Source organism: Physella acuta, unplaced genomic scaffold (genome assembly GCF_028476545.2).
Source record: "Physella acuta isolate Inbredline_101_S28 unplaced genomic scaffold, ASM2847654v3 ptg000048l, whole genome shotgun sequence".
Classification (NCBI taxonomy): domain Eukaryota; kingdom Metazoa; phylum Mollusca; class Gastropoda; family Physidae; genus Physella; species Physella acuta.
In genome coordinates, this window is record NW_026731568.1 from 201110 (window position 1) to 215149 (window position 14040).

The window sequence follows — 14040 nt, forward strand, 5'->3', positions numbered from 1 at the left end:
GTACACAATGTAAGAGTTTAAAGACGTCACATGGCGACTAGTCAGTCGTCTTAGTTAAGTCATCGTGAGGCTAATCAAATGGAATGCTTTCAAACAGCAGTATATGACACCAGTATATGAGTCTATGTACGTTTTCTTTCTATTTCTTCGGGGGAGGGGGAGGGGGAGGAGATGGCCGTGGACGAGCTTCGGACTGCAATTATCTCGCCCCCTCCCCTCCAACTTGATGAGACAAATGAAAGAAACTCTGCTGATGAAAGTAAAAAAACACACGGGTGTAGCCAACAGTTGCTTGCCTGTTCAGATATTATCAGACAATACTCTGTAACTACATTTAAGAGGATGTTAGAACCATCATGAAACATTCTCACGGTCCGCCTAATCAAGGAAGTTATATCACCTCGTCCTTCTAAGCCATTTGGTATAAAAGATATGTTAATCTCTGATTCGAATCTCATTTTCTTCAAAATGCATTGGTAACTCAACCAAAACCTAAGCCGTGGTTTTAAAATGTATCTCCGCTATTTAAAACCATCAGCTGTAGCGCCGAATGCATTCACATCAAAAGATTCTATATACGACATTACAATCACGACCCTATTCACTAGTGGCCAAAGATTTTAATCTCAAGGCGAATGTTTTTATTAACTGCAATACATTTTAGGCAGTGCTGTAGGTCAATAGCCACTTCATATAAAATATAAGGACCATCTGCTCCAATTATAATCATACTTTACGTTACATAACCCACCCATTCAAAAGATTCAATATAATTAAATTTATTTAAGTCAGTTTTACAATCATAAAACGTCCATAAGACCTAACTTTAAGGAAAACTAGACTACCAGTTATTCTTGAATAACCGTGGGTTTCGAGAGTAATCCATAAATGAAGTCACGTTTGTTTGAAGATTTTTATCTTTCCGCTTTCACATCGTCACAAAAAGTCAGACCCCACGTTCAAAAAGACGTCACACCTCAGTTAACATGTTATTGTAAATACACCGATTTCGGCTGAACATGGGTCTGACCATACTATCGCTTCGTATGCTGAGGATACAGACACAGGTAAACTCTTCTTCACCTGCCCCGTGTCCCGCCAAGTCCCGATAGGCAATTTTATCATTCACATCTAAAATAGTGGTTTTTTTTTTACATTGACATGATGTGTCTCGAACCCTTACCATCCGCATGGTAACTATTACACTATTAACTCCGCTGGCTGGGAACTTCAAATTAACCCTTTGAGCCTCCCTGGCCTAATTTCTCCCATTTCCTGACCTCCCAGGGCCAAATCAATTTTTACTTATCTGCTTCTAATTTTGCCTATTTTGAACTGTTTAAGGATATATATCAAAAGGTAATTGTTAAGCCACATATCTATCTGTTTCTATATTTGAAAGAAACATAACAAATATTTCAAACTGATTTTATAGTTTATTTTCAAAGTAAAATTAAAAAACAAGAAATATCTGAACGTTTATCTTAGTAGTACACTTAGATGATATTTTGTTTTGTAATTTGAAAAGTGATATTTAATTACTTAAGACCAACAAAGCAAACAAAAATCAACAGCTTGTTAGTAAAAATATGTTAATTAATAATATCCAATATATATTAAAACAACTATTTAAAAAATCAAGAAGTAAAATAATTGTTTTTAAATAGCAATTGAGTTTACCCAAATAATTTGAACATTCACATTTTAGTTAGAAGATTGAACAAAGGTTAAATTAAACTTAGCGATGTCAAAGTGTATTAGAGAAACTGTTTGTACATTTTACTTTCAGTTATTGTTAACAACTTCTATTTATTCTAGCAATCGTGTTCTTAGTTTTTCCTTCAGCTCATAGTCTAAGAAATTTCCTCTGGTAACAACAATGTTATCCTCCAAAACAACTCTCGACAGTTCGGCTGGCAGACGGTGACGTAACTGGTCCTCAACGAGAACGACAATCCTTTTAGGGTTAGCAGACGTCAAAGCAGATGTGGCTGCTCTACACATGAACAAGAACCAACGGTCACGTGATAAAAACGTTTCGTTGACAACCAGAAGAACGCGCCAACTTCTGTCTATAGCCAGCACAGTGGCAGAGGCCAGGTCAGTTGAAATTGAGAGGTCACGGTCACGAATAAAGGTCGTTAACCCCAGTGTGTCCTCGATAAACTGTCTGAGGTCATGACAAGCGAACTGGTAATCTCTATCAGCATAACCAATGAAGACACCAATCTCGTAGTTGGAAGGTTTCTTTAGAAAGGTTTCACTAAACAAATTCAGCAGTCCAGATATGATGTACGTTTTATACTTGGTAACGAAAAAACACAACACAAATCCAATGATTAGTAAACAAAACAGGATCATTGAAAGATACAGGAACACAGTTCCCCAGCACTGACGCCAATAAATTTGTAGATCTGAAAAAGCTGCCGTGTATGTTAAAACTCCGTCGTTATCAACACACGAATAATTCCTGAACATATCCATATTTACAGCTGTCAACTGTATCCACTGTAAGAATTGAATGTCATGGCATCCACAAGATAAAACATTTCCTTCTAAATAAAAGCTGAACTCTTTGTTTTCTTTAAAAATTTGGTCCAAATTATTTCTTATTTCGACAGGAAGTCTCGTCAATTCATTAAATCTCATATCCAAGACACTTAGTCTAGGTGTGTTCTTTAAACTAAATGGAATTTTCCTGAACCTGTTTCCTGCAAGAAAAAGCTCTTTGAGATTGACATTGTTGTAGAAAATTTCAGGGCTTAGAAACGCCAGTTGATTAAAAGACAGATCAAGCTGCTTTAAATATTGAAGATTCTGGAACAATCTTCCCCCAGACTCTGCCATGAACTGACCACTGAGCTTACAACTTGACAAGTCCAGTGTCTCTAAACTTGGCATCGTGTCGAAGAATGTTCTGTTGATAACTGTAAGTTCACTGCCTGATAGAATAAAAGCTTTAATATTTGTCAGTCCGTGTAGATGATGGGTAAACATTGACCCCCCACCATCCGATACATCTAGATAAACGAGATTATCCGCGTATACGAACGTTCCATTCGATTCAATCGAAAATTCCGTGATTAAATTTCCAAAGTTTAAACATCGTAGAGACTTGGAAATGTATATCTTATATCCGTTGCTTATATTAGACGTGAACATGTAGCTACTATCGTTTAGATTATAGTTATAGTTGTTGTTTTGTGTAGGATTAGACGTTCTGCACATATTGCCATAATCAGTTTTCAACAGAGAATTTTTAGCAGCCTGTGGTTTTGAGCTGTCATGAATGATCAATGTCTCCAAGTTACTCATCTTAAGCAAGTGTAAAACGACAATTTTCGTTCCCATTATAGGGTTATCGGTAAGGTCCAAGCTCTTCAGGCAACGATCCCACGTTTTACTAGTTACAGCCTTGTCTAGAATGATGTAAAGTTTACAATAAGTTAAAGCGACATGAGCAACACATATCTGTGTCAAGTATTTTGTGTGTTTTCGGCTTAAGATACCGTCACCTTGTAGAATATTCGAATATCTATCTTTGACGAAAAATCGAATATAACCTAAGGCGATGGTATCCATTGTTTGGCCTACTAGTCCACTTAAACTTGCAAGAACTACTTTAAGCTGAACTCGAAGATTGCTGATATAAAGCTGGTTTAAATTTTTCAGCGATTGGAAAACACCAGTATCGATTTCTTTTATCGTTCGAATTATGCTCAGATCAAGTTGTTTGAGATTTCCTAAATTTATAAAACTATCCCTTGTTAAGGCTCTTATATTTCCTCTCAGATTTAATTCAGAAAATGTCGTTATATTTCTAAAGTCCTTACCAAACTGCAAGGTTTCACAATCAACGCTTACTGTCAATGATTTCAAGTTTAAAATGCTTGAGAACGCTTCAATGGGGTAGGGTGTAATTGGCAGTTCTACATCTTGTTGCATAGACAACTCAGTCAGATTTTCAAGAGAAGCGAATGTGTCGTTAGAAATGTGGTATATCTTTAAGGGATTGTAATCAAGATTTAGATATTCTAACTGCCCTAGCCCTGAAAAAGTATTTGCTTGTAGGTCTGTAATGCTGTTGTATGACAAGCTGAGACGGCGAAGATGACGTAGGTGGTCAAAGGTCGCGGGTACAGAGGTCAACTGGTTGCTATCTAATAAAATGGACATCGTTTTCTGGGGGAACCAGGTAGGTAAAACACCTGTCAACTGTAACGACCGACAGTCAATTGTAAGTTCTTTATTTTCCGTAACTTGCGCACAAGGCGAAAGGCTGGGTACGTCAGGAGCTGAGTGACTCAATTCGTATTTGGTTGGTTGATTATTAAAGTCACCGCTGTCATGAGACGTGTTTGGTGACAACATTAAACAAAAAGTTATGTCCAATGAACACAATAAAAGCCACATTAGGTAAAGGTAATTACATGAATGTGATATATTTCTAGTAATACTCATTTTTATGCTTAATATTTGTATCATTGAGTTTCAACTTTCAAAATCCTAAAATCTGAATGACGAGAAATATATTGTTCTTGTTCCAGCGGCTTTAAACTTTTTCTGTATCATGTATTTTACAATAAGTTTGTTGTAACTTTTTTTCCCTGAAACTTATAATAATTGGTTGATAAATCTGTATAGATTAATGTAAATATAAAATACGTAAATGCTTTAATTATAGCTACTTTTACCAGATATAAGATTTCATAAAAAATGTATTGATACATTTTTTCATTATATTAAAATTATAAATAATAAAAATAAAACGTAGTATAATTTTTGCTAAAAATAAATTTCTTGAATTACATTAGCGATCACCTTTTTTACAATAATCTGTAAATAAATTTTTTTTAGCTAAATAAACAGCAAAATAATATTAAAGTCCTACCATCTCTAGCTTCCATCTCTCTGCTACAGCCAGTTTAGCGATGACTTGTATGTGAAGTTTTTGTCCATATTCTGTTCTTTTATAGACCTAACCGGAGCCTTCGCAAGAACCATCGAAGCGTTACATTCTCTACATTACTACATTACATTTCCCGATGGCGATAAATATAAATACGTCGCAGTAGATCAAACCGATGATAATTTTTTTCCTGAATTAATTAAAATACCGTTCGAAACTGACGGCAATTGGGGCAGGTGAATTAGAATTCCCCTGTAACAGCTACTTCGCCATGTGAAGTAACAATGTGTTCTGAATTATGTCAGAATTATTTTCCTTAAGGTGAGTCAGGTACACATCAGTGGTGATCGGATTCAGGGTCGTTTTACACAGAATTTCTTCCAAGCCCCCCCCCGCAACATTTTTACCCCCCCCCCCCTGAACGAAATGAAATTTATATAATTTATATAGAAAATATATACTTTTAACAGTGTCCGCCCCCCCCCCCCGAAGAAAGTCTACCGCCCCCCCCCCCGAAAATTTCAAGTGCCCCCCGGAGAAAAAAGTCTGGAAGAAACACTGGTTTTACTGACACCTACGATTCGCTCTCTGGGTTTGCATGTTCGCAGTGGTATGCTCTACAATTCGTGCCAAACCGTACCACTTTCGTAAAATGTACTCGTAATCTTTTACGACATGTATGTTGCGTAAAAAATGTCCTAATCGTTTTAAAGACAAGTGGGTTTTTTGTATGTCTGCAAAAACATAAATACGATAAACGTTAATGTAAGTCTGCAATACACAACAGCTATGCAGACTTCGCTAGCAGCAACTGAATTATTTTTGAAGACACAATTATAGTTTCTGGACGGAGACATTTTCCCAATAATAAAAACTTTGTTTTGCCACGATGAGGGGTCAAATAACTTTGTAAAGGCTATGAAAATATTTTATCCCCTAAATGAAATCTAAAGTATTTTAAGATTTCATTTTCAAGAGTTAATCGCACATTGACTGACTGATAGGCTAAAAGATACGTACAGAAAAGCCATTTTGTTTCATAATTTGCAAACATAAAATTGTAAAGAAAATGTTCGTTCAAACACAAGTAAAATTTATTCGAGTCATTCTTTAATAACTTTTGATGTCTCGAAAATATCAAACCTCCTAAACGAAGTTGTATCGAGGTAGAGAAACATCATAAGGTGGGGAGGGTGTAACAATTGTGTGCACTTCCTCTCACAGTGATGGTAAAGCGCAATGGTCGCCTCTGAGTTTCCGGGCAGATCAGGCTCAATAGCTGGGAACAGCAACCCATCCAGAAGAGAAAACTCCAATAATCAAATATCTTTGGCTTGTAGTTTGTTCTTGGATGGAGAAGGGCTGTGATAGAAAATCAGGAAGAAATAGGAGTCAATAGCCTGTTTGGCGCATAACGTGTTGATGCCTAAAACTTACCTGTGTTGAAGAATTTCCTTCTAACATTACAGTTACGAAAGAAGAAGAAATATCATCACTAGAATGTAGTATATTAATAGTCTTTTTCAGTTGTAGATAAGTATTAGTTTTATTTGCCATCTATTTTGTGAAAGGAAATTAAGAATTCGTTGGGATGGTTAACAATTTATTAGAAATACGGAAACTGGACATATTTAACGACGAGAGTGGTTTTTTCCGACGGGAATAAAGTTTTTTTGTTACCCTCCAGGGTCGTTCTACGACTTAACTAACTATCAGGGTGTTCGGCATTTTCTCATTTATAGCTAATGTAAGGAGAATGTCACTCTTGGTCACTTTTTAGCCCTAGCCGTGCGAGCAGAGGCTGACCAATTAATTATCCATAAGGCCGATTCATTTATCGAGGTCTATGCAAAAAATGAGCCAGATATACAGAGCCAAAGTTCCAAAACATTGTTTTGAAAATAGTCATCGTTTTTCACCAAATTAACAATGTTTATATGGGGAATTCGGACCGGTCAGTTCTAAAGCCCTTCCGAAATTTTCCCGAAGATAACACCTCTCTTATAGTGACCCCCGCGGGTATTTCTAAGACCTTAGGAGTTATTATTGGGTTTGTAAGTCCAGACATTTGTATTTTTTTTTACAAAACAGTACTATGTTTATATAAGTAAATATGGCCTCTAGTCAGTTTAAACATTGTTCCGGAATTTTCCTGAGGGTAGCGCTATTTTTCCCTGACCCCTGAGGCCGATGCACATCTCCAAGAGTTTTCAAAGGGTTCCTACTTGGGTTTTCGTTTCGATATACAGCTCATACAAGGAGAATTTCACTCGCGGTCATTTTTTAGCCCTCGCCGTGCGAGCAGAGGCTGACCGATGGTTTATCTATACGACTGATTCATTTACGCATTGCTATGCAAAATATGAGCCGTATGTTCATAGCCAAAGTTCCAAAACACTGTTTTGAAAAGAGCTATCGTTTTTTGGAAAATTAACAATGTTTATATAGGGAAACATCGGACCGGTCAGTTGTAACGGTCTTCCTGAGAGATTTCCAGAACATATCATAGTTTTTAGCGCAATTTCCATACGGACAATTGCGATTATTAACTTGTCAAGGATGGATGTGTGTCCGATGTGTGTCCGATGTGTGTCCGCAGCTTTAAGTCGTATCTCCTCCTCAACGAAGCAATATCGAGGACTAGTTCCAAAGCAAATATGTTAACAAGTTCCGAGGATGATTGTGGGCCAAAAAAAATCCCGGAATTCCTTCCTGGATTTCCCGGAAAAGCCAAAAAACCTCGAAAAAATGCAGTTTTTGGTCCATATCTCGGCAACCAGACCACTTAGCGGCATGAAACATTTACCAATCGATTTCTGCCATAATTTAGAACAAAATTGCCGAAGAAAGATTTCAAAAATATTCTTTCGTTCGGTCACAAAAAATAATTAAGGAAATTGCGCTTAAATTGTCACTAGACTTTTTATTAACTTGTTTTTTTGCCATCCCTGCGGTCGGTCTACGACCTCAAGAGTTGTGAAGAGGTTCCTACGTGGGAATTTGTTTTCGATATATAGCTTTTGTTTTGACCCCCTTTTCGTGGACTTGTTGGCCAACCGGCATTGGCCCTCGTGTTCTGTCGCCCCAAGGCACGATACTGCCAAATTTGAAGCGTCTGCGGCGCCTGGAAGTCCCCTACCGGGCACCCGACCACTTTGCTTTATAAATATAGATTACATTCCTATTCATAACTCTGCTATTGGTGATTTAATTTGTTTTCCTTGATCGACGCTGTCAATTCAATACATTGCTGTTTGAATTAACAACAAGATATAATAACTGGTATGGATATGACAGTGTTATAAAGGAGTCCATTGTTGATGCTAGTGGGTTATCCCCTCAACCCTCTCGGTCGCCTGGTCTTTGACCTGAATACGTCCCAGTTACCAGGGATGCAAATTTTGGGAAACACGTAATGAGATACCTTATTGTGGTTGGGTGGTGAGGGCCAGAGAGATAGGACAGTTCAACTTTAGCCTTGCTAGAATATAAACGTGTTTTGTTTTGTCAAGTGTGGTAGGGCTGGCCACTAAGGCCGGTCGCTTTTAATGAGCAAGTTATCTTCCTTTTTAGGCCATATTAAGACTATCATGTAGTGTGTAGTTTCACCATCTATCACATTAAGGTTGCTGTGTTGAAATTGTGTTGATATCTTTTCTTTAACCTCTCACTGCAGGCAACAGTACCAACCATACTGATGACTTCATAACAGACAGAATGAACTATTCTATGAAAGAGCTTTTGATAGAAATGCGATTATATATTAATCAGTAAATATGCATTTTACTTCCTGGATGAATAAGCCTGCAATCGGAATATTTAGTCGGTAAAATCTGTACATTCGTTACCTTCCTTTTGCCTTTAAACGTAGGCCTACGTTAAAAAAATATCAATGAGATATATTTCCTATAACAAAGGTTGAAAAATTACAGTACAACGCCCAAAACATAAGTGTTACCAATCAGGACGTAACAATAAGCACACCATGAAGGCAATCAGAAAGAAAAAATAAATAAATAAAACGTGCCGCAGCTTTGTTGAGTGTTGGTTTCACATGGTCACAGCCCACCTATCACAAATGTAAAAACCCACACAGATCAAAGATCTATTCATAAATACCCTTTTAGCAAACGGAGACTCCGTTGGCTAACGCAACAAAAAATCCCCACTTTTTCTCAAACTACCGGGTTCAATTAGACATCCTGCTTTACTGCAGTAGATGTTTGATTCTAGACTTATCCTTAACCTTAACCATACCCTCACCATTTACCTCTTTTCCTTACCTTTTACCCCTTACCCCTTACCATTATAATTACCATTATAATTACCATTATAATTACCATTATAATTACCATTATAATTACCATTATAATTACCATGACCATGACCATGACCATGACCATGACCATGACCATGACCATGACCATGACCATGACCATGACCATGACCATGACCATGACCATGACCATGACCATGACCATGACCATGACCATGACCATGACCATGACCATGACCATGACCATGACCATGACCATGACCATGACCATGACCATGACCATGACCATGACCATGACCATGACCATGACCATGACCATTGCCATTGATATTGCCATTGCCATTGCCATTGCCATTGCCATTGCGATTACCATTACCCGTATCCTTATAAGATTAGCAACATAATACATAAATTACTCAGATCGTTTAAGGGATAGTTCATATTGACAGGAGACGATATCGGAGTAAATCGGATAAATTGGAATTACAATTCTTGTATTAAAGTATACTGAATAATTAACTTAAGCAACATTTATAGTTAATGTTAGGCCTTTTAATACTGAACGCTGTCTAATTATTTCTAAAGTTCTATAAAACATTACCACTTATCTGTGTGTCGTATTTTTGTTTATTTATTCTATAATTTTAAAATTTAAACACTATAGTATATAAATTAACATAGTAAAAAATAGAACCTTGCTAAAAGTAAAGAGACTATGTTGGCATAAGAGTTGGTTTTGTTATCTACAAAAGCATGATTGTTAAACAGAGAAACAAATATAAACCTACACAATGAGAGATATTCTAAACTAATTTTATGTTTTATTTTCAAAGTAAATGTTTTTTAAAAATCTGAACCTTTATCTTAATAGTAAACTTAAATCAGTTAAAACGTAGTTATGTCAAAGTGTATAAGAGAATCTCTGTGAACATTTTCCTTTCAGTTCTAGTTAATAACTTGTATTTATTCTACCAATCGTGTTCTTAGTTTTTCCTTCAGCTCATAGTCTAAGAAATTTCCTCTGGTAACAACAATGTTATCCTCCAAAACAACTCTCGACAGTTCGGCTGGCAGACGGTGACGTAACTGATCTTCAACAAGAACGACAATCCTTTTAGGGTTAGCAGACGTCAAAGCAGATGTGGCTGCTCTACACATGAACAAGAACCAACGGTCACGTGACAAAAACGTTTCGTTGACAACCAGAAGAACGCGCCAACTTTTGTCTATAGCCTGCATAGTGGCAGAGGCCAGGTCAGTTGAAGGTGAGAGGTCAATAGCCTTTATGTCTTGTGTGAACTAGTCTTTATGTCTTGTGTAAACTAGCCTTTATGTCTTGTGTGAACTAGTCTTTGTATCTTTTTGAACTAGTCTTTGTGTCTTGTTTAAACTAGTCTTTATGTCGTGTGTGAACTAGTCTTTATGTCTTGTGTGAACTAGCCTTTATGTCTTGTGTAAACTAGTCTTTATGTACTGAGTGAACTAGCCTTTATGTCTTGTGTGAACTAGTCTTTATGTATTGAGTGAACTAGTCTTTAAAATGGCTAGGCTAGTAATCGAGTTCTCAGCTTCTCCGTGACGTCATACTTGAGTCTCCTCCCCTCGTTCATGACGATGATGTTTTCCTCTGACACCGCCCCCAGGATGTCACGTGGTAAACGATGACGTAACTGGCTGTCAACCATAATCACAATGAGATTAGGATTAGCGGGCGTCAGTTTGGATATGGCTGACCTGCATGTGTAGAGGAACCAATCGTCTTGCGAGAGAAAACTTTCGTTCACGACCAGAAGCACGCGCCAACTTCTATTTATAGCATCGATAATCCCAGACGCGAGGTCGGTTGAAGGTGAGAGGTCACGGTCACGAATAAAGGTCGTTAACCCCAGCGTGTCCTCGATAAACTGTCTGAGGTCATGACAAGCGAACTGGTAATCTCTATCAGCATATCCAATGAAGACACCAATCTCGTAGTTGGAAGGTTTCTTTAGAAAGGTTTCACTAAACAAATTCAGCAGTCCAGAAATGATGTAAGTTTTATATTTGGTAACAAAAAAACACAACACAAATCCAATGGTTAGTAAACAAAACAGGATCATTGAAAGATACAGGAACAAAGTTCCCCAGCACTGACGCCAGTAAATTTGTAGATCTGAAAAAGCTGCCGTGTATGTTAAAACTCCGTCGTTATCAACGCACGAATAGTTCCTGAACATATCCATATTTACAACTGTCAACTGTATCCACTGTAAGAATTGGATGTCATGGCATCCACAAGATAAAACATTTCCTTCTAAATAAAAGCTGAACTCCTTGTTTTCTTTAAAAATTTGGTCCAAATTATTTCTTATTTCGACAGGAAGTCTCGTCAATTCATTAAATCTCATGTCCAAGATACTCAGCCTAGGTGTGTTCTTTAAACTAAATGGAATTTTCCTGAACCTGTTTCCTGCAAGAAAAAGCTCTTTGAGATTGACATTGTTGGCGAAAATTTCAGGGCTAAGAAACGCCAGTTGATTAAAAGACAGATCAAGCTGCTTTAAATATTGAAGATTCTGGAACAATCTTCCCCCAGACTCTGTCATAAACTGACCACTGAGCTGACAACTTGACAAGTCCAGTGTCTCTAAACTTGGCATCGTGTCGAAGAATGTTCTGTTGATGACAGTAAGTTCGTTGCCTGATAGAATAAAAGCTTTAATATTTGTCAGTCCGTGTAGGTGATGGGTAAACATTGACCCCCCGCCATCCGATACATCTAGATAAACGAGATTATCCGCGAATACAAACGTTCCATTTGATTCAATCGAAAAATCCGTGATTAAATTTCCAAAGTTTAAACATCGAAGAGACTTGGAAATGTATAACTTATACCCGTTGCTAATATTAGACGTGAACATGTAGCTACTATCGTTTAGATTATAGTTAAAGTTGTAGTTTTGTGTAGGATTAGACGTTCTGCACATATTGCCATAATCAGTTTTCAGGAGAGAATTTTTAGCAGCGAATGGTTTTGAGTAGTCATGAATGATTAACGTCTCTAAGTTACTCATCTTAAGCAAGTGTAAAACGACAATTTTCGTTCCCATTATAGGGTTATCTGTAAGGTCCAGGCTCTCCAAGCACCGATCCCACGTTTTACTAGATAAAGCCTTGTCACGAATGATGTAAAGTTTACAATTAGTTAAAGCGACATGAGCAACACATATCTGTGTCAAATATTTTGTGTGTTTACGGCTTAAGATACCGTCACCTTGTAGAATATCCGAATATCTATCATGGACGAAAAATCGAACATAATCTAAGACGATGGTATCCATGGATTGGCCTACTAGCCCACTTAAACTTGCAAGAACTACTTTAAGGTGGACTCGAAGATCGCTGATATAAAGCTGGTTTAAATTTGTCAGTGGTTGGAAAACACCAGTATCGATTTCTTTTATCGTTCGAATTACGCTTAGATCAAGTAGTTTGATATTTCTTAAATTTATAAAACTATCTTTTGTTACCTTTCTTATATTTCCTCTCAGTTTTAATTCAGAAAATGTCTTTAAACTTCTGAAATTTTTACCGAAATTGAGTAATTCATAATCAACGCTTACTGTCAATGATTTCAAGTTTAAAATGCTTGAGAACGCTTCAATTGGGTAGGGTGTAATTTGCAGTTTTACATCTTGTAGCATAGACAACTCAGTCAGATTTTCAAGAGAAGCGAATGTGTCGTTAGACATGTGGTGTATCTTTAACGGATTGTAATTGAGATTTAGATATTCTAACTGCCCTAGCCCTGAAAAAGTATCTGCTTGTAGATCTGTAATGCTGTTGTTTGACAAGCTGAGACGGCGAAGATGACGTAGGTGGGCAAAGGTCGCGGGTACAGAGGTCAACTGATTGTTGTCTAATAAAATGGACATCGTATTCAGGGGGAACCAGGATGGTAAAACGCCTGTCAGCTTTAACGACCTACAGTCAATTGTAAGTCCTGTATTCTCCACCCGTTGCACACAAGGCGAGTGGCTGGGTACTTCAGGAGCTGAGTGAATCGTAGAATCATAATTTGTGTGAGATTTGCTTGTTGATAATATGAAGCACAAAACTTGGTTCGTTGAACATAGGAGTAAAACAATTAAGCACGAGTAATTAAGGGTGAGTTGTATCAGGTTTTCAATCCTCATCTTTGTCAGTGGCGGCTAGCATAAATATTGAACTTTTAAAAACTTTAAACCTTAAAATCTACTTTCTTGGAAGTTTGTTTTTTATTTCGGTTTTATACTTTTTAATATTTGATTGGGTGTTTACCTGAAAATACATAATTGAAACAATGTATCTTTGTAGCGAAATGTAAAAATTGATTAACTACTTTACTGTTATTATTTTAATGGGTATAAAAGCACATAAAATAAATTTGAATTATCTTTATTCTGATTTTCTAAATGCCCATACATATAAACAAAATATTTTTGCTAGAACAGAAATCGTTTGAATTGATTTAGTCATCAATTTTTGTAAAAGATGTCAAAATCTTTACAAGGTAGAAGCTTATTACGAAAACAGTTTTATTTATTTTTTTTTTTTTTTTTTACAAATTTACAAAGTGGAGAATTATACTTGCATTACTGCAATCATCCTTAAGAAACGTATAATGCAAATGGTTGTAAGCAGAACTTTACATTACCCACCTCCATCATTTCCCCCCCCCCCACACACACGGAAAATTATTCATTAAGAGATAGAAATACGATAGAATAAGCATAAAGATTAGTAGGAGTTAGGGTTCAGGCTCAGGGTTATGGTTAGGGTTAGGGTTCAGGGTTCAGGGTTCAGGGTTCAGGGGTTAGGGTTATTGTTAGGGTTA

The 14040-nt window shown here is 36.9% G+C and overlaps 2 protein-coding genes and 1 long non-coding RNA gene across 3 annotated transcripts; 1 reads left to right on the forward strand and 2 right to left on the reverse strand.

The window, feature by feature from the left end:
- Positions 1-1509: 1509 nt before the first annotated feature.
- On the reverse strand, positions 1510-4931 carry LOC131944531 (toll-like receptor 4). The gene is made up of 2 exons (XM_059305210.1): positions 4892-4931; positions 1510-4607 (listed from the first exon to the last, which is right to left on the reverse strand). The coding sequence occupies exon 2, from the start codon at positions 4483-4485 to the stop codon at positions 1810-1812; it is 2676 nt and encodes an 891-aa protein (XP_059161193.1). The 5' UTR covers positions 4486-4607; positions 4892-4931; the 3' UTR covers positions 1510-1809.
- On the forward strand, positions 2841-10326 carry LOC131944543 (uncharacterized). Its single transcript, XR_009387046.1, has 3 exons — positions 2841-2929; positions 4072-4195; positions 10248-10326. It is a non-coding gene; the product is annotated as an uncharacterized LOC131944543 (long non-coding RNA).
- Positions 10327-10729: 403 nt separating this feature from the next.
- Positions 10730-11920, reverse strand: LOC131944582 (toll-like receptor 4). Its single transcript, XM_059305273.1, has one exon. It carries the CDS (start codon positions 11918-11920, stop codon positions 10730-10732), a length of 1191 nt encoding a protein of 396 aa, XP_059161256.1.
- Positions 11921-14040: the final 2120 nt, after the last annotated feature.